The sequence below is a fragment of the Gymnodraco acuticeps genome, unplaced genomic scaffold (genome assembly GCF_902827175.1).
Source record: "Gymnodraco acuticeps unplaced genomic scaffold, fGymAcu1.1, whole genome shotgun sequence".
Taxonomy (NCBI): domain Eukaryota; kingdom Metazoa; phylum Chordata; class Actinopteri; order Perciformes; family Bathydraconidae; genus Gymnodraco; species Gymnodraco acuticeps.
Genome location: NW_022992315.1, coordinates 115,383 through 136,528, shown reverse-complemented (window position 1 = coordinate 136,528; position 21,146 = coordinate 115,383). Strand labels below are relative to the sequence as shown.

General features: G+C 42.3%; 2 protein-coding genes across 3 annotated transcripts in view; both read right to left on the bottom strand.

Moving 5' to 3' along the window:
* Nucleotides 1-323: 323 nt before the first annotated feature.
* Nucleotides 324-18,579, bottom strand: pop4 (POP4 homolog, ribonuclease P/MRP subunit). Of its 2 annotated transcripts, XM_034208400.1 has the most exons (8): nucleotides 18,426-18,579; nucleotides 10,597-10,652; nucleotides 9,663-9,880; nucleotides 8,289-8,366; nucleotides 8,103-8,164; nucleotides 6,186-6,287; nucleotides 1,331-1,468; nucleotides 324-930 (listed from the first exon to the last, which is right to left on the bottom strand). In XM_034208400.1, the coding sequence occupies exons 1-7, from the start codon at nucleotides 18,430-18,432 to the stop codon at nucleotides 1,332-1,334; spliced, it is 660 nt and encodes a 219-aa protein (XP_034064291.1). In that variant the 5' UTR covers nucleotides 18,433-18,579; the 3' UTR covers nucleotides 324-930; nucleotide 1,331. The 2 variants fall into 2 exon arrangements, with proteins under 2 accessions (XP_034064291.1, XP_034064290.1); XM_034208399.1 differs by having other exon boundaries at nucleotides 324-1,468.
* A 424-nt stretch (nucleotides 18,580-19,003) lies between these two features.
* The window catches only part of tpcn2 (two pore segment channel 2), a 33,777-nt gene continuing 31,634 nt past the window's right edge, over nucleotides 19,004-21,146 (bottom strand). Inside the window, exon 25 of the mRNA XM_034208409.1 lies at nucleotides 19,004-21,125. Within this exon, the coding sequence (XP_034064300.1) occupies nucleotides 21,047-21,125 (79 nt within the window). The 3' untranslated portion in view covers nucleotides 19,004-21,046. The remainder of the gene's footprint in view (nucleotides 21,126-21,146) is intronic.

Here is a 21,146-nt window from a genome sequence, read left to right as displayed (position 1 = left end):
CTTTGAATTCTCCAATCAGATGAGTGATGACATCATCAGGGTTATTTTCTCGCACACAGAAAACATTATCTAACTGAGTTAGTGGCTTTTCAGTCCTCACCATGTGTAACTACAATGAATCCAGAGCAGAGTCAGCGGGGATCCCTTTAAAATACAAAAAAAATGTATGGTTCCACAAACAATAAAATACCACAATGCACTTGCTAAATGTGCCATTGTTGTTGCAGTTCCTCTGACTGCCTACAGAGGGCAGTGTGAGGCAGTGGGTGTCATGTCTCTGATGGTCACTGACTCCTCACAGATTGATGGTTCCTCTGACTGCCTACAGAGGGCAGTGTGAGGCAGTGTGTGTCATGTCTCTGATGGTCACTGACTCCTCACAGGTCGATGGTTCCTCTGACTGCCTACAGAGGGCAGTGTGAGGCAGTGTGTGTCATGTCTCTGATGGTCACTGACTCCTCACAGATCGATGGTTCCTCTGACTGCCTACAGAGGGCAGTGTGTGTCATGTCTCTGATGGTCACTGACTCCTCACAGATCGATGGTTCTTCTGACTGCCTACAGAGGGCAGTGTGAGGCAGTGTGTGTCATGTCTCTGATGGTCACTGACTCCTCACAGATCGATGGTTCTTCTGACTGCCTACAGAGGGCAGTGTGAGGCAGTGTGTGTCATGTCTCTGATGGTCACTGACTCCTCACAGATTGATGGTTCCTCTGACTGCCTACAGAGGGCAGTGTGAGGCAGTGTGTGTCATGTCTCTGATGGTCACTGACTCCTCACAGGTCGATGGTTCCTCTGACTGCCTACAGAGGGCAGTGTGAGGCAGTGTGTGTCATGTCTCTGATGGTCACTGACTCCTCACAGATCGATGGTTCCTCTGACTGCCTACAGAGGGCAGTGTGTGTCATGTCTCTGATGGTCACTGACTCCTCACAGATCGATGGTTCTTCTGACTGCCTACAGAGGGCAGTGTGAGGCAGTGTGTGTCATGTCTCTGATGGTCACTGACTCCTCACAGATCGATGGTTCTTCTGACTGCCTACAGAGGGCAGTGTGAGGCAGTGTGTGTCATGTCTCTGATGGTCACTGACTCCTCACAGATCGATGGTTCTTCTGACTGCCTACAGAGGGCAGTGTGAGGCAGTGTGTGTCATGTCTCTGATGGTCACTGACTCCTCACAGATCGATGGTTCTTCTGACTGCCTACAGAGGGCAGTGTGAGGCAGTGTGTGTCATGTCTCTGATGGTCACTGACTCCTCACAGATTGATGGTTCCTCTGACTGCCTACAGAGGGCAGTGTGTGTCATGTCTCTGATGGTCACTGACTCCTCACAGGTCGATGGTTCCTCTCACTTTAAACTTCTTGGCGGAGCGTTCACTGGCTCGCTGTTCAAACTTGCTCCCGTAGATGTGGGACACGAAGCCGTTGATCTCCACTGAGAACACGCTGTTCCTCTTGGGGATCACTGTCACACAGAGAGAATAAAAACAATCTGTAACACTGCCATCAAAAGCTTCACCATATTTTGGTAGAACATTATATTGTATTGTGACAATTCTGACATGGTGGACCCAGGGGCGGCGTAAGGGGGTGAAAAGTTAGGACGATTCTAAGGGCCCATGACTGAAAGGGGCCCCAAACATTTTTAGAACATCAAGCAAAATGTTTTAAGTAACCTTTCATCAATCATCAATAATTAACATTAATATAACGTCATATTGATAATGTACTCACTAAACCTACGATTAATTTACTTATTTTCTTCCAAAAGTTAATTATCCAAAGCATCGAACACCCCCCTCTATTTACATGTAATGGTTTGGTCCTGCCTCCAAACGCTGTGCGGCACCGGCCCTTTATAGCAGAGAGTGAGAGCATGTGAGGAGGGATGCTAGTACACTTACGTGTGTACGATGTCTCAACTAGTGATGGCGAGATGAAGCCTGATGAAGCTTTGAAGCTTTCCAGCCAATTAGTTCGCAAAAGGGTTCATCTCATGCAGGGGCGGCACCAGGGGGGAACTAGGGGGTACTGAAGCACCCCCCAGGATTGCCAAAGCACCCCCTAAGCACCCCCAAGAAATATGTGTTTTTTTTTGTTTCTTCGAAAATTATTATTATTATTTTTATCAAATTAAAATTTGAAAAATTATTGATTACATCAATGCAAATGTGAAACAAACAAATGTTTGACCAAAAACATAAAGCCAACACAGGTGATATGATTAGGCCAATGGCCAGCACCCATTCAATTTTTGACCTACCCATAGGCTAAATTACTTTGCGACACTTGAGTGACTTCCTGTTAGCTAGAGCGCCAAATGATTTGCTAACAGCAAAGTGAACAAATTATTCTTTTTTTAGTCCTTAAACGTCCACGTGTGGACACTCAATCAAAACCACCTGAAAGCGAGTGGGATTCTGCACATAATAGGCTTCGTGAGTACAAGTAGCTTACTTCTGGGTCTCTGTGTTTCATTCAAGCTCTGCGTGTGGCACGAGCCATTTTGTGTGCGTGCGCGAGCGAGAGAGAGAGCTCGCGCACCGGTGGGTATCTACCGGAGATCGTTGTGGTTAGCATCTGGTGCTAGCTAGCCAAGCTAACGGATATAAGGAGCTTTTTCAACAACAAGGTGGAGGGAGAACTCTCTCCTGTCAGACTGAGAGTCTCAGATAACCTCAGCTCAGGTGAAGTAAAGGACTCTCAGTGATTAGATAATTAACTTTAGTCTAGTTATCTCAGTGGGTCTCAAACGGTTTGTTTTAAAAAGGGGAGTGATTTGTAAAATGTCTATGAAGAAATAGAAAATCTGTTTACAGTTCTGTTTCATATGGGTGTTGAGAGATGTATCCATAGATCTTTTAATGTTGCTCTCAAAGTGCACCAGATTGATGCTTTTAACTTCAATATTTAAAACAAATCTTCCCGGGGGAGCATGCCCCCGGACCCCCCTAGAGGAGGTGAGGTCCACTCCCCACTTGTAAAAATAGAACTTTACCCCTGCTTACACCTATATGCCGTGAGCTGATTATCGAGCCTTCATTGTAACAGTCGCGGGTACACTGTGTGTGTGTGTGTGTGTGTGTGTGTGTGTGTGTGTGTGTGTGTGTGTGTGTGTGTGTGTGTGTGTGTGTGTGTGTGTGTGTGTGTGTGTGTGGAGTGTTGCAGTAGAAAATTCAACTGTAGCGCTGGTGCATTAATGGGAAACCCTTAATGTTTGAGCACCCTCTATGAAACGTCAAGCTACCCCACAGCACCCCCTAGAGAAAATCTCTGGTGCCGCCACTGATCTCATGAGGCTTCATCATGGGCTTCATTTGAACACAAACCCCCCTGTTGGTCAAAGTGTGTAAAACAGGCAGATTGGACATCTCAACAGTGTGCTCTATCTCATACCGAGTTCCCAATGAGTAAAGCCTTAGAATAACTCTAAACAACGAACATAAAATCATATTTTCATGTTAACAATATTGTATTTATTCCAGTTTAATGATTGTGATTGAAAAGCCTAAGGAGGCTGGTAAACATTGCAAAGAGGGATTTGTATTCCTTAATAATATTCATAAACTTAACCATGTTGTAGCCTGAGAAAGGCTAAACCATATCAAAGAATACATTTATTAACTACATTATCTCATTTAGCTGTAGCTTTTATAAACAACAAAAAATACGTATTGTTCAGTCGTTGAACCAGGGACCCTGCGGTCATGAGTCAACTGCTTTCCAGCTGAGCCACAGCACACACACTAAAGCTCCCTGAAAACACTGCAACATATGTATTCCTGTATTTATTGATGTTTTTATTCCTACATTTATTTATGCTTGTATCTATTTATACTTATGACATGTTCCGACCTCTATATGAGTGAGGATCTGAGCTCTCTTGATTCCATCGTGTCACCGGGCCCGGGTACAGGAGGGGTAATATGGTTCTTAGTATACATCCATGGGTATGAGCGTTGTGGTTCAACGGTTCAACCGATCTGAATCGCTTCGTGAAGCAGTCACGTGGTATCGACAGGCAGCGAGGCTTCGTTTGTCATTGATGACGTCACTGGCCCAAAACGATACAAGCCTCGATACATGCTTCACAAAAAGCTTCGGGGATTACTCGACACACGCTCCGAAGCCTCGGCGCAATACGTAACATCACTACTTTCCAGCCAATTGGTTCGCAAAAGGGTTCATCTCATGAGGCTTCATCATGGGCTTCATTTGAACACAAACCCCCCTGTTGGTCAAAGTGTGTAAAACAGGCAGATTGGACATCTCAACAGTGTGCTCTATCTCATACCGAGTTCCCATTGAGTAAAGCCTTAGAATAACTCTAAACAACGAACATAAAATCATATTTTCATGTTAACAATATTGTATTTATTCCAGTTTAATGATTGTGATTGAAAAGCCTAAGGAGGCTGGTACACATTGCAAAGAGGGATTTGTATTCCTTAATAATATGCATAAACTTAACCATGTTGTAGCCTGAGAAAGGCTAAACCATATCAAAGAATACATTTATCAACTACATTATCTCATTTAGCTGTAGCTTTTATAAACAACAACAAATACGTATTGTTCAGTCATTGAACCAGGGACCCTGCGATCGTGAGTCAACTGCTTTCCAGCTGAGCCACAGCACACAAGCTGAATCTCACTGAAAACACTGAAATATATTTAGTCCTGTATTTATTCATTTTTTTTTTTTTTATTCCTACATTTATTTATACTTTTATTTATTTATACTTATGACATGTTCCGACCTCTATATAAGTGAGGGTCTGAGCTCTCTTAATTCCATCGTGTGAGGACAGGGCCCCGGTACAGGAGGGGTAATATGGTTCTTGTTATACATCCATGGATATTATGAGCGTTGTGGTTCAACGGTTCAACCGATCTGAATCGCTTCGTGAAGCAGTCACGTGGTATCGACAGGCAGCGAGGCTTCGTTTGTCATCCATGACGTCACTGGCCCAAAACGATACAAGCCTCGATACAAGGTTCACAAAAAGCTTCGGGGATTACTCGACACACGCTCCGAAGCCTCGGCGCAATACGTAACATCACTAGTCTCAACGACTAACAAAGTCAGGCTTTCAAGAAAGAAAAGAAAGGAGAGAAAGACAAGAGAGAGGGACTAAAGGGCGACAGTATGTCACCCAGTTTTTCAAAAGAAAAGGTGGGTGTGGTCCATGAGTGGTGGAAATTAGTCTGTTAGCTAAGCGTAGTCCATTGTAAATAATAATTGTAATGTTTTGCTGACATTAAAGGTGGGGTAAGTAAGTTTGAGAAAATAACTTTTTGTTATATTCCATGGAATGCTCTTAACATCCCGATAGCAATGAATATCTGAAGTGCTTTGACAAAAAATCCATTAAAAAAAATTCATCTGTGGAAGCCGTAGTACTGTAAAAAGCACGACCAATCATCTGAGCCGGCCGGCTAAAGTAACTGGATGGCCTACCTGCCTGTCAGCCTTCCATCTGTGCACAAACTTATCTCGTGCCCTCATTGGTCATGTGTGCGTTCGTGTGTGTTGTTGGAGGAGGGGCTCTGTAAGGAAGTGGCAGATTTCTTCCGGCTGTGTATTTTCAAATTCTAGCGATCTCGAGCTGGTTTCTCCAAAATGACCTACCCCATGACCCATTTTGTTATAGCATTTTATAAATGATAATATTGGTGTTAATGTTCACTTTATTTTTATTTAAGAGGTCATGTATATTTAAGTTATATTTATTTTGATTTTTGAATGTTCCATTCAAAAAGGCATGTACACCATAAAAGATGACTATTGAGGTCTATTGTCAGGAATGTTAGTGTTATATCAAATAGTGAATTCTACTGCAGTAGAATGTTGCACATCTGCACAGTGTTATATGTTCACCGTTCAGTGTCAGTAAATACTGTGCAGTTAGTATTGGACTACAAGATAGATGCAAGCCTGTACAGGTAGAGTTATTTAAAGCATAAATGAGTCGGTTGGGTTCTGGAGGTGTGGTTACAGCATTGAGCTTGGTTGGCGTGGCCTGGGCCTGGTGGTGGGGCCCAATGTGATATCTTTTCATGGGGCCCAAAATCCCTGGCGGCGCCCCTGGGTGGACCATAGTTAAAAACAACTAAGAATATGATGGAGGGACAGACGACTGGAAAGCAAAATGATTGTGTCGTGTTTTTGTGAGTCTTACCTTTCAGTTTGTCTTCTCTGGTAATGATCTTGAAGACGTGTTTGAATTCTTGGACGATGATCCCAGTAGTCCCTACATACGACGGGCATTTAGAGCGCACCACTGTGACAGAGACAAACATGAACTATTAGAACTCAGTCAGCACAATAGGATATTCTCTGATGGGCATACAATAAGTAGATTGTTGTGAATGAATGATCTCCATAATCAATAATATCAGAGTCATTTGAAAAAGGTCTTATAGGACCCATAGGAAAGATCCGACTCACAGTGTTTGCTATGCCTATGTCTTATTTATCCTTTATGGAAGCAGGTGGCCGAATGATAACACATTTAAGATTTTTTACAAAGAGGATGTTCACAAAAAAAAAAGATGTGATATTTTTGATGCAAAATAAATGTTTGTTTAATTAAAAAACCAGTAGGGTGATCTTATTATGTATTATGGCCATAAGAGTTTTAAAGGTCCCATGTCATGCTTTTCCGGTTATTACCCGTCCCCTTGTGTGTTATGAAGGTTTTTCTGCATGTAAACGGTCTGCAGAGTCACAAACCCAGAAAATACCTCCCCAAAACGCCTCGTTGGAGATTTCTCATTTACTTCCTGGGTATCGCTAAGTAGGGATACCCAGTAGCCACGCAGGGATACCTAGTAGCCACGCCCAGAGCTATGGCCGCACCCTCTGCCAGCCTTTCAAGAAACAAAGCTTCCCAAACCTTTCAACGATTCATGCCGGATATGTACAGCGTAGGGCACTGAAGAACGATGCTGTTCCTACTTTGTTTGGACCAGCGGGAGATTCGGGTACACAACCTGTAAGTATTCATTGTTGTTTGTGTATTTATGATGTTTAAAACAAACAAGGTATCTACCACGACTGTTTAAATGGGTAAACGTTTTTCGGGCTGCTAAGTTGGGATCGCGGAGAAATGCTCTCCGCAGACCCATGCTCACAGCGTTATAAACCTTTTTCTTACTCAATATCAAGCCGCACTTATTGTTTTTACTTCGGCTGTGAATGTTTGTGTGTGCTCAGGATGAGTTTCGCTTGTTCTCCTGTATCGCCGAGACGACACGGAAGCCCTGTCTGCTCCTGCAGAAGCTCACACAGCTGCGAGGAGCTGCGAGCAGCAACGAGCCTCTCAGCTTCGCGACCAATCAGTGCACAGTGGGCTCACAGGGAGGGGGGGCAGGAGCTCCAACAAGGCGTTTAGGACAGAGAGTGAATACCGGTGAATACACATACTTTACAGAGATGCTGTTTGAGAAACCAATGTGAGTTTGGAAGATTGCACAGTATAAATCTATTCTAGTAGACCTCAACAATGGAATTATGATCAGTGGAAATGGCCATGACATGGGACCTTTAAGGTTATTTTGAATCATCAGATTATTATTAAGTCATTATTTCACTTTACACTTAAAAGATATATATATATTATCATTATTGTTTTGTAGTGTTTCTTTATATCTAAAACAAATTAATTAAGAAATCGTTTTTTTTGTTTTAAAACCTGAAATCAGGGTCTACGGCTTATGTTCACTCATATTAAACTTCACTATGACTTCAAATGTGACACCGATGTATCTCACAGTAGGGCTGCTCGATTATGGCAAAAATCATAATCTCGATTATTTGGGTCAATAATTGAGATCACGATTATTCATTTACTTTGAAAGCATCAATTTCTTTAAAAAATTTTTGAGAAGTATGTTTTTAACAGTTGATTACCCTGAACTTTAAGTATAACTCAACTGAAAAACCAATACAATTTAAAAATAAAAAAATCGTTTTATTTAGATTATGTTGTTTTCATAATCGTTGCAAGCCAAAATCGTAATTGCGATTAAAATACGATTGATTGAGCAGCCCTATCTCACAGTGATGTTGATGTGAGAGAAAGCTGAAACTCTACCTGTGACGATGGCACCGTGGAAGTCAGCCTTCAGGAGCTTCTGCTGCACAAACTGTGGATTGCTGTAAAAACACAGCATCACACATGAGACGGCGCACACAGGGAATCAAAGGACTTCTGCAAACTTCTCATGTGCAGTTTATTGGGATTGGCCGAGTTGATGTGTGACAATCCAAAGTGCTTTACCTTGTTGGCTTCAGCCCGCTGCACAGGTCGATAACATACTGTCTCCAGAGGTCATGCAGAGGCAGGAAGAGCTCGTATCTACAGGACAAGGATGAAGACAGGGATTTTAGAGACATTTTTACTTTAATATTATTCAGATTGTTTGATTATTTGTCTGTGGTTTTAGATTATATTAAGATAATTATATTACATGTGTGTCCATAAAGAGCAGAACAATGGGGACAGGTGATGATGGTTAGAATGGGGAGGCGGGGAAGTCTTTTTTCCACAAGCTCTTATTGTTATTTTTGGGATGGATGCAGTTTATGTAGATTGTTCTTGTCTGTATAATGCCCCCCTGAATCGTAAAATAGGAAGTGTAATTTTCACATTTGTTGCAAATAGAAACCACAACACCAACAAAGGAGTTTTTTATTGAATGGACTTAAAGGTCCCATGTCATGCTTTTCTGGTCATTACCCGTCCCCTTGTGTGTTATGAAGGTTGTTCTGCATGTAAACGGTCTGCAGAGTCACAAACCCTCAAAGTACACCCTGTAGCGAGTACAACTCTAACACAGAAAAGACCTGTCTATGCTGCTCCAGAATGCCTCGTTGGACATTTCTTTTTTCATTTTTTTCTTCCTGAGTATCGTGACGTGACCATGCCCAGGTCCAAATGGACCAGTCCGCGGAGCTCCTCACACACACACACTTACTCAGCCTTATCTTTTTTCAGTCGCGGCTCCGCGGATCTCCGCCTGTGTGCTCAGGCTGGGTTCCGCGGTGTCTCGCTGTCCCGCAGACCCCACGCAGCAACCAGGAAACGACACCAGTAACCCAGCTCACACTCTCCGCTCCTCGAGCCCCAAAGGGCGGACCAGCGATCCCCGCAACGTCCCGCCAACTCGGCACTCAGACCCCACGCAGCATTCTCATCTGTTTGTCATTACTGGTGTCATTTTCTGGTTGCTAACAAACGCCATGGTAACACATAATCACTGATGTTCCGCTGTAACGGTGGTGGACTCATCAGAACAGAGTGGGCAAGCTGACCAATCAGAGCACAGTGGGCTCATAGGGAGGGGGGGGGGGCAGGAGCTCCAACAAGGCGTGTAGGACAGATAGTGAATACACATGCTATACAGAGATGCTGTATGAGAAACCAATGTGAGTTTGGAACATTGAACAATATAAATCTATTTTAGTAGACCTCAACAATGGAATTATGATCAGTAGAAATGGCCATGACATGGGACCTTTAAACGCCACAGCAGTGATACTGGGAAGAATCAAACTTAATGGGAAATCTATCACATTCAAGAACAATGATGTGTTAATGTTCCAAACACATTTCCTCCCAATACCCGTCCCCTCCTCCACTTTCCTCCCCCACCTCTGGTGCTCAGGTTTGAGCTGGAAGACCTTCATGGCCCTCTTCTGCCGGGCGTTCAGTCCCTTGGGTTTCTTGCTCTTCCTCTTGTCCTTCTTGGGCCTGCTGTAGCCCAGGATCAGAGCCTTGTGGGTCAGCAGGTTGTTCACATCGCAGCGCGTGGTCTGCGGGAGGCTGTTCTTCAGGAAGGCATCGGTGAAGGCTTTAGGGTGGGGTCGAGACTGGAAATGGGACAGAGATATTTACAGAGAGCTGGAATTATTATTAAAACAGAACAAAAAGTCCAGGCTTGTATAGCATGTTCAAATGTGTAAAAGAAAGTGAGCGTGTCAGATGATATTTATGACATCATAATACTAGGGAATAACTAAGAGTGAACAATAAATAGATAAGATGACATTCCTTTATTTTTCCACTAATCATTTTCAGCAATAAATCTCAAAATATGAGTGTCAAAATATATCAACATTTTAGGAGTAAACTCTAGTTTCTTTCTGAATCTGTTGTGTCGCATTGCTGTGCATTTTCCTAGTTAAAATAACAAAAGTACCTACGAATCAAAAACAGATGCAAAACAATATTTTAAACATGAATGTAGATAATAAGATATATGTATATATAAATATATATATTTTGAGACAACAGGATTGTATACAGACACATACAAATTCCAGAAAAAAAGATGCATGTAATAATATTCAAATGTCTTGTCTATATTATTGTATAGATGGCATCAAATCCTCCTTTATTGATAAGGGTGAACCAACATGTTTTTATAGAACATTTCCAACAAGTGATTTTCAAAATATCTGCGCATGTTGATTCATAGACAAATGATTTCTCATGTCCCGTTATTATCTGCAGGAAGACTGTGCACAGCCTGACTGGAAAGGGATCACTGTGCAGCACATCGTGTCCTCAGTAGGTCTCTGCTTACCTCCACACCAAGAAGCTTCTCCAGATCATGAGGGATGGTGGCTCGAACAAGAGCTTCTGTTGAACAGAACAAACACATCTAGTGTTACACCAAACCTGATGGACTCCCTGAGCTTCTGGACCAGAACACAGGAGGGGTTGCTGGGCCGATGTGAACCCCAGCAGCTAGCCTCAAGGAGCTTCTATTCCTACTGCTTCCCTATACAAAGTCATACATTAACTCAAATCCATCTGTAGGTTGTTGTGGGGTTATTCTATTTTGTCTATTCACATTACATATCTGGTTGTAATTTACAATCCAAATACCCAATCATAGGATTCTTCTGGACAGGAAAGCTATATATAACATATGAAGTTTTCCAGAGAACCTTGAGCCATGATAAAGCCTGGGAGTTTCACACTGAAGAATGAGGATGTCAGATTGGTTGAGATAACTTTACATAAGCAGTGGATTTTGCCATCTAAGCTAATTTACAGATGGCCCTGAGCCCAATAAAGATTGCCCTGAAAAATGCTCGCGGACTAAATGACGCACGAAGGGTTTGGGGGGCCTCCCCCTAGAACATTTAGATTTTTGCAGGTCTTAGATGCTGTCTGGTGCATTCTCTAGACCAGTGTTTTGTTCATACCAAGGACCACTTAACCAATAAAAAAACACTCGCGGACCACCTAACTCCAAAAATATCCAAAGACACATCGTTTATCTAGAACAGATTACAAATCGCATGCAAATGGTACAAACAAGTGGCAACATGTGTGATAAAGGTGTTGCGCTGGGCTATATCATGCAATCGAAAGTGAAACTTAAGCTCGTTCCATTACGGAGATATTCCCGCGAGAGTGTGAAAAACTTAAATTAATGTATTTCAAATGTGAAATTTGACCAATATACTCACGGACCACTAGGGGGCGCTCACGGACTACCAGTGGTCCGCGGACCACACTTTGAGAAGCACTGCTCTAGACTGAATTATAAGATGAACCACCACAATATTATATTGTTCAATTTCAATGTTATTCTTAATTTCACTTGTTTGTTTGTTCTTGTTTGTGTTTGCTCGCTTGCATGCCCTGCATAGCTATAAGAAATACTTAAGTTGTTGGTCAAGACACTTTCCATCTGATGAAGGCAAATGCCTTCCCAGATGTAAAAGAGTAGAAAACATTACATTCAGTTATAACTGCCAAAACAAACATTATTTACACTATTATGGCCCCTGTTAAAAATGTTTGTAATGTTATCTACTGTTAGTTGTAGTGTTGCACGGTGTACCGATACTTGAAAGGTACCGCGATACCCTGCCATTAAAAACGGTACGATTCCTCCGTTTCATTAGTATCGGTACTTTAAGAATGATGGGGAAAAGTACTCCGGTGAGAAAGCGCCGTTTTAATAAGAGCCGTGTGTGTTCAGCGCTCTGCTTTCACTCCCTGCACTGCAGCCGTGCCTGCAGTCCCTCCCTCTCAAGCACGCTCTAAGTCCCTCCCCTCTCTCGTGCACGCGGCCACGCGCTAGCTGCCAGAGCATGTGAGAAAACTAGAAGCATGGCTGCAAGTGGGAGTGCAACTGCCGCTGCGCCTCGGCTTGTTGACAAAAAAGACGCCAGAAGCTACATTTGGAAGTATTTGAGCTATATCTCTGACAGTGAGGGCAAGCCTACGGACACCACGAGGCCCGTCTGTGAGACATGTTTTAGATCCGTGCAAACCAAGGGAGCCAACACATCAAACTTGGCTAAGCACCTGCCGACCGGAATCCAGAGCTGTTTAAAGAATTTAAAGACAGACAGGTTAGCGAATGTGTAACATGCCCATGCCCTCAAATCTAAGTCAAACCAGTGTAATTTATTTTGTGACAAACGAGGCAATTAATGGCAATGATAACTGTCTAATATGGCTATATTTTTAGCTAACTTACCAATGTGGCTAACATCTGCAATATACATTTTGTCAATAATTATTTATATTACATGTTAATAAAATATAAAACAAATTATATTTTATAAAACAAAAAAGTTGTTTGAGATGATGCTTAAATTTGATTTAATACGAATTATTGTCATTTATTTTGTTTATTGTTCTCATTGTTTAAAAGTTTGTGTTATGGTTCTGGTGTGAAATAAAGCACAATAATTACATTTAAGACTGTTTTCCTTTTTTTAAGAAAAGTATTGAAAAATAATCGGAATCGCAATTCTTGACTTGGTATCGGTATCGAAACCAAAATGTTGGTATCGTGACAACACTAGTTAGTTGGTCGAACGAATGCCTCCTCATCCGGAAGCTGACCGAGCAGACCCGAGCAGCAGTCGAGAGGAGCAGAGCGCATCCGTGAAGCACACAAAATGGCGACGTCAGAGTTCCCGTTAGCCGGCAAATCTAAATCTCTTCGGTCAAAATGTCCGGTCAAAATAATTTCCCTTTAGCGCAATACCGCTTCAGTTGCGCCACTTATGTGACAGACAAGAAGAGTATGTGACAGACAAGAATAGTCAATTCTAATGTCTAACACTTAATGTGGAGAAAGAGATGTCCTGTATGGGTTGATTGTGCGTTGATCTGTTGGTAATGCCTCTGGTTCCGGTGGGCATGTAAACAAATGCATAATGCTGCGCTATACTTTGTGGCCTCACCCAGTTGCATAGCGACACTTATTGTTTAGGTGTCTCTTAATAAGCAGGTAGTCATATCATTAGCTAGAACTAGCTGGATCTGATCGATATGGACATAAACGCGAGTGAAGTCTAATCTGACGGGAAAGAGAGATCAGCTGCTGCTGACGAGTCGACACGCAGCTCTGCATGATCACCTGCAGCGGTGAGCGGACAAAACACACACTTAAGGTTAGAATATCACACGTAGCTATTTTAATTACCTCTCAAACTACCTACACTAGTTATATATATGTTTAGTTTTACTGTCGGGTCACTCATTATTGATCCCCGAGCTGCATGATACTGGCATAATAGATTGCCCGATCGGGCAACCAGCAGGTGAGGCTTCATTGCCCGAGCTAAATACTAGATGGCCCCGGGCCATCGGGCAGCCCTTAATGTCGAGCCCTGATAAGAGAGTTACAGTTGCATATTTCAAGTCCTCTGACTGACAGCGTCGTTGCTCCTGGGACCCTGAGTTAAGATAGAAAAGAAAAGCTATGTAGGAGAGTGACAGTGGGCGCAGAGACAGACCTGTTCGACTGGCTGCTGCAGAAAGTACAGAGGCAGTTCTGTTTTCCAATGCTGAAAGCTCATCAGCAGTGGCGGCGCCAGGGTATGGCTGGGGTAGGCTACAGCCATACCAAGAAATGGCTTAGCCCCACCATGAAAAATGATGTTAAAGTAAGCCAAATAAAGTCAGCCAACTCGCGGAGTAAATTGCACAGACAGTAGTGATGTGTCGGTCGCGAACGAGCAGATTCTTTTGAACGGCTCTTTGGTACGAACGAGAGGAACCGAGTCCTACTTGGTGAGAGCCGTTCTTTTTATCGTTCAATCATTGGTCTGCACTCACTGCCTGCCAAAATCCACTCGCCTTTTAAAAAGCTTGATTTTGTTCCCCAAACGTATTCTGTGAAGCCCCGCCCCTACTCTGATTGGTAGGTTTCAGCACGAAGAGTGAGATGGGGTGGGTCTTAACGGAATACGCGAGAGAGAAGTCATAACAAGGCCCAATCCCAAATCACCCCATCGACCCTACCCCTCCGTGACGGAGTGAACTCCGTCTGTAGCCACACTCACAGCTGAATGAGGCTCCCTTCATTAAGGGTTAAGGGGATAAATACAGCAGCAAGCTTTGGGACGGCCTCCCCTCTCTCCGGCAGAAACAGGAAATGCCATAACTGTATGTAACAAAGGTTTCAAATCAGCATCTGTTTGACAAAAAATATAAATTAATAACTCAAATAAAACTCCAAACATCTTTCATTGTGTTTCAAAGCTCTTTTAGTTTTACACCTGATGTTTATAAGCTTCTTAGTTTTTGCAACAGTCTGTAAATATACACAACTTTATAATAAAATGCACACATTTACCTTTTTCTAGACTAAACACAGGTATGATCCTAAGTTAAAAACATATGAGGTTATCATGAGGTTGTTAACATCGCAGTTTATCAGTGGATGTTTGCTGGAACTACTTGTTAACAGCTTGTTTCCTGACGGACACACACAGCGTAGAGACCGGTCTCAAGTCAGCACCGCTGCAGACTCGCTGTTTGAGGGCTTGATAGCCCACTCCCCCTCCACACCGCTCCACACTCGTTGCTTTGGAACAACCCTCAATATGGCGGACCCTCCGCGTGAACGCGCAAACGGAGGGGTAGTGTGTAGGGATAGGGTGTAGGGGGCGTTTGGGATTGGGCCCAAGTGGTACAGGACAGACCAGATGACGTGTTTTTCGGATGGAAAATGAGCCAAACGCGAAAACGCAGCAGCATTTGGATGCACTGCAACCAAAACCCAGGCAGTGATAAAGCGCACCATTTGTAAAGGCAACATATCCTTTAAAGCAGGGTCAACAAATAATCTCCATCGCCACTTAAAAACACAGTATCTATCTAATATTAAGAGTTGCATGAATTTCATTCAAGGCAAGGCAACTTTATTTACTTAACACATACAGAGGGTAAATTCAAAGTAGTAAATTCATTGACATGAATGACATGGATATGGCGCCACCTTGTGTCATGTTTACAATAGAGTGGCGAAGCCCCTCCCCTTCTGGGGGACCTCCATGGGACCTTATTTCGAAAAACGTATGTATTGAAGTCAATGGAGAGAGAAAGATTATCTTTTGATCCCATTTGAATTGTGCCACGAATCACACATATGATGTTTGTCAATTTAAAAGATAATTTTGCAAGTCAAAAAAATAAAAATGGGTCGTAAAACTGTGAAGTAACACATTTTTTTGTGTGAAGCGCTCAATGAACTACAACTCTGGTCTTGCATACGTCACCAACACCAAGATGGCCGTCACGTTAGCACACTTCACCTCTTTCTTTCAGAATGAAGTGAAAAGTATTAAAATAGGTGAAAATCACTAAAAGTCTGGCCATGTTGAGAACTGTACATTACACAAAAGGGGAGTTAGTCGGTTACGTAAGAGCCAGCATGCGGGACCGGCTTTACAAGGTTTTGGTGAGTAACACGAGTGTAATGTGTAACGTTAATGTACGTGACTCTGGGATTTGTAGTCTTTCTAGTTGCGTATTTTTCATAGTCTTATATTTCAACAGTTTTAAGACAAACTGTGACTTTTTTGACATGGAAATGATTTTTTAAGATTGACAAAACATCATATGTGTAATTCATGGCACAATTCAAACGGGATCGAAAGATAAGTTTTCTCTTTCCATTGACTTCAATACATAATTTTTCAGAAATAAGGTCCCATGGGGCAGAAGTAGATGGGCGTGACTTCGCCACTCTATGCAGATCATCATCCTGGTGACCATTTCGCAGATAAACCTAGTAACCCCGCCCCCTTTAAAAAAAAACGGCTCTTTTGAACAGCTCTTTGAAAGGAACGGAGCCATAAGATCCGGCTCCCTTCAAAGAGCCATAATTCCCATCACTAACAGACAGCAGTTAGTAAGATTGATTTCAGTAGCCACTTGTCTGGAAATACCGAAGACTAGAAACGGTTTTGAAAACTTTTGTCACGTAGTTATCGTCTTCTCATTAGAACATCTTTGATAATGTCTTCTGGCCAATCAGAAACACGATAACGGCATGGTGTTGTTGCAGGAAGTCCGGACAGAGAATACTTTTGCTGTAGTACATCTCTATACATCGATAAAACATTACGTGTTGATAGAAATCAACACGTAATGAAATAAGACCCCACGGTTTGATGATTGATAGGTGTGTGGGCTGTCTTTCATTTTGACACACAGAACTTTACAATGTAAAGTAATTCACAGCCTCTTCTCTCTGTGAGGAGCAGCAGGTTCAGCTTTCAGATCAAAGTAACACAAAACTAAAATGGCATTCATTTTTTTAAATATGTCGTATAGTAATAGATGTATTTAGTTTTCTTCTCAAGAGAGTACCAGAATGTGTATTTTATGTTAGTATTTCAAAAAATCTCCCCAGACCCCCCTGCAGGGGTTGGGTTTTCAGCATGTCAACTCTTTCACCTGTGGGGAAATTGCAGGATTGGCTCCAGGTCGCCCTTTTTATTTACTACAAGATAAATGTGCCTTTTTATTTCATACAGTTCAATTTGGATTGAGACAGGGAAATAATCTAATATAGATTACCCAACAAAAATACTCTGGAGCCTCCACTGCTCATCAGCCAGACACTGGTGTCTAATCTCAATACTGTTTGGTTCCGCCTATTTTCAGTCTCATTCTGATTGATCCCTGATATCAATCGTAACTTTGGAAACACTTGTGAAATCAGAAAAGTAAAGGTTTTATTATATCAGCAATGCAATTGAAGTTTACCAAATTCCCTTATACCCAAATCAATCAATGTATATTCTTTCTTATCGTAGTTTGTTTATTTTACCACCTGTTCATATTTACTTTATTGGTTTTCCTTATTGGACCCCCCTAGAGGATGTTAGGTCCACTCCCCACTTATAAAAATAGCACTTCACCCCTGCTTAAGGCCCTGACACACCTACCCAATTTTGGGACTCAGAGGCCGTCGGGCATTCGCGGCGCCCTACTCAGGTTGGTGTGTCCCGCACCATCGTTGCTTTACGGCACATTTTCACACCTCCCGCGGCCGATTCAACATGAATCGGCCAAAGAAATCACTCTGATTGGCTATTGCCTCTTTTGAATGATGAATACACACTACCGCTGCCTGCTGGTAAGGACAGTTATTGCCACTCGTCGCAGGCGGGTGGCGTAGACGACGTAAAAGTCGGGACGCATTCGGTACGCGTTCTTTGATCTCAGGTTGGTGTGTAGTGGCCTTACACCCAGGGCCGTCCCTCCTTACAGGCCGATCACGCAGACTGCATGGGGCCTCACCTTGCGGAGGGAGCCTCAACTGAGCCGAAAATGCGGCGCACCTATGTGGCGCGGCACGGTTTCGCCGCTGCGAGGCTACTAGCAACCGCCCACTCCCCCCGTCGACGCTCGCGAAACAGAGGGCCTCATCATATAACGTTGCGTGGGGCCTCATGTTGGCCAGGGCCCTGCTTACACGAGCCCTGATTATCGAGCCTTCATTTTAACAGTAGCGGGTGTACTGTGTATGTGCGCGTGGGGATTGTTGCAGTAGAAAATTCCATTGTAGCGACCGGTACCTTAATGGGAAACCCTACATGTTTGAGCAACCTCTATGAAACGTCAAGCTATCCCACCGTACCCCCAAAAGAAAATCTCTGGCGCTGCCACTGTGGGCTAAGCCCCGAATGTTTCCAGGTCCAGGAAACGCCCCTGGTTTGCATCATTATATGAAGTGACGGATGACACATTAGCCCTTTCTCACGAGAGGCATTTTGATTGCTCAAAGCAGCAACAGCACAGGCGGAAATAACAGCATTCATTAAGACTGTTCAGTGACATGAGCCAGAGAGATATGTATTTGAGCTAGTATCAACAATAGCAGCACGAGGTGCCTTCTGAAAGAATGTTACGTGTATTGTAGTTCTACTTTTAGTACATCCTTTTTATTTGTAACAATATCTACACTGTATTGCTACTTTTATTTTTGGTTGAATACTTCTCCCAATGGGTATTTAGCATCCCTACACACACACTGACATTAGGATGAAATAAACAGAAGGGACACATGGTGGGTTTTAAACCAATTTGAAGAATGTTGTGTTTACGGGTCATGTTCATCGCCCTTCGACTGCTTAAACTCACCTTCCATTCCCTCGTTTTCGCGGACTTCCTGAAGAATACCGTATCAATTCCAAATGTAAACGCCGGCTCTTTCTGACAGCAGAACAACTCTTCACATGTGTTTTGTTTACAACACGAGCTCACTTTCGGGTTTCTTCTTCTTCTGCAGTTTGCGGCAGACTGACCGCTGTGGGGGAATGTTGCCCTCTACAGTCAGAACAACGCATTACATTACCTTTCTAATCCAGCCTTTAGATCATCTTTTGCTCAATTTACCGTAAAATTCATTGAGCTACAGATTTATCTTCACGTTCCATAAAACCTTTCAACCTCCATTTGTTACATATCTGATAGACATATCTTTCCTCATGTCCCCCTGATCCGCTCCACGGGGGAAGCCTGAGCTACTGTTTAAACACCCTTGCTGTGAAAGATGATTTACATTTCTTGGCTGTGTAATCTCATATTTAGTCACAACAATGTCTGAAATAAATCATCGTGGCCTTTATAGCATATGTCTATATAAAGTGCACATACAACACTGTGCTGTGAATAAATTAACCCTTTCATGCATGAATTATGAAAACCTCAGTCAGGGATTTTTTTACCAAGTGTTTTTATTGCTCTTGGGGCATGAAAAACAAGATTTGAACTTTAGTTTCTTTTTATCTAGTTTTTTCAAATTTAGAAAAAAAAATGTTTTATATGTCCGCTCAGGTGGACAGTATGGGTTAAAGTTTGAACTGAAGACAAAAATTATAAACAAAGATGTGCAAACTTAAAATTACATTATAATAACATTTTAAATTAAATGATTCCTTAGTTGTTACTTGATGTCACCAACATTGTTATACCTGCAGGGGGCGCTTTCCATAAAAGGATTGGCAAGATATCGACGAGTGATTTTTATCATACATCCATGCGAGTGATTCATGGATGGAGTGATTCGGTTCGGTCCATGTGGCTTTCTGTCGTCCATCTTGGTTTAGACTTTAGACATGTATCATGCACTTGCACTGACTTTCCACTGAGTGGCAGTGTATGGGATGATGCAATAGGGTCCTATGTAGTGGCTGATGGTGCAACTATGCCATCAAAACCCATGCATTTACAAGAAAACACCTTTTGAAAAGCTGTCCACTGTAGTAGCCTCAGCGTGAAAGCTGAAAACTAAAATTGTGATGCATATTTATTTTGAAAGTATTGCTCTTTTGGACATTTCTACTGAAATAAAACTAACCAGTTCAGCAGCACCTTCTTTGAATTTAATTTTGGTACATTGGGAGTATGTGTTTGTGTGTTTATAATGCAGTAATAGGCTACTAGTAAAACAGACTCATTTTAAACTGAAAGAAAGGTGATGCCCCAAAGTAATGTGCGAAAAAACCATAACATACTAAATGAAGTCTTCAAAATATTTATTTAAAATCTATTTGTCAATCTTGTATAAAGAGTTGTATTGTAGCCTACAAACTGTATCTCAACTTAATACAAATATAATAAAATGGCATTCCAACTTCTCTATACAAATCGCTTTCAATAAAAAAAAGGAAATCCCTGTTGTTTTCTTGCTAGAACTGTGTCCTCTCTAGAACACAAAAATCCAGCATTCCAGTTTAAAACACATCTAAATACGTTACATAAAATACCCCTCTGCAAAGTATTTAGAAGTAGACAAGCAGCCTCCATCCTTACCCAGAATACACATGCACGTCTCTCAATAAATGTTCTGGCGTCATTATTTTCTTACTTACTGCACTACAGAGAAGAAACCACAATAACCCTTCAAGAATGATCCCTCACAAGTACAAAGAGATAACTTAGACATGCTCTACACGGCAGAACATAATGGACACATGTTTTTGGTTTTGTCAAAAGCAACGAGATCTGATTTTTCAAAAGCTGGTGAATACACCTAACACCTGAGTTCCCATGTTATATTTATATTTTAATGCTGGAACAACTGCTTAAAGGTGGGGTAGGTAATTTTGGAGAAACCAGCTCGAGTGCGCTGGAATTTGAAATACACAACCGGAAAAAATCTGCCACTTCCTTCCAGAGCCCCTCCTCCAACACACACGAACGCGCACATGACCAATGAGGGCACGAGATAAGGTTGTGCACAGATGGAAGGCTGACAGGCAGGTTATTTTAGCCGGGCCGGCTCAGATGATTGGTCATGCTTTTTATAGCACTACGGCTTCCACAGATTAATTTTTGTTATGGATTTTTTGTCAAAGCACTTCAGATATTTATTGCTATCGGGATGGAATATAACAAAAATATAACAAAAAGTGTATCTCGAGCCGGTTTCTCAAACTTACCTACCCCACCTTTAAATGAAAGATAAGCAAGCATCATACATGTTATTCCCATGTTAAGCAGCAGTACATGCATACATTTTTCAACCATTGTGAAGTAAGACAATATACTTGGCTCTTTATGGTTGGGCAAATACAATGCAAGACGCCACATTTGAAAGCTAAAAACCTCCTGAATCTGAGTGGTTTACATTAAGAAGACTGACCTGGAAACCCCAATGGTAGTGAAGGGGGGGGGGGACAATGCTGTATTATTAAGCCCTGGGAAAATACTTTATAGTATTTATTATTGAATACTATGGAATTGGCACACAATGTGTGTCACCAGTGCAGGTGTAGGTGAGGGTGTTGGTGTAGTTGGCATAGTAACTCCTCTTCAGTGGGCTCCTTGATCTGCTCTCTGCAGAGAAACAGGGGTAAG

Bases quoted from the DNA above. Each gene is read 5' to 3' on its own strand.
- pop4 (XM_034208399.1), bottom strand. The intron at 8,165-8,288 runs GTAAAGCACTTT...GTGTTTTTACAG, and splicing joins AGCGGGCTGAAGCCAACAAG to CAATCCACAGTTTGTGCAGC. The intron at 6,288-8,102 runs GTAGAGTTTCAG...TCTCTGTCACAG, and splicing joins CCACGGTGCCATCGTCACAG to TGGTGCGCTCTAAATGCCCG.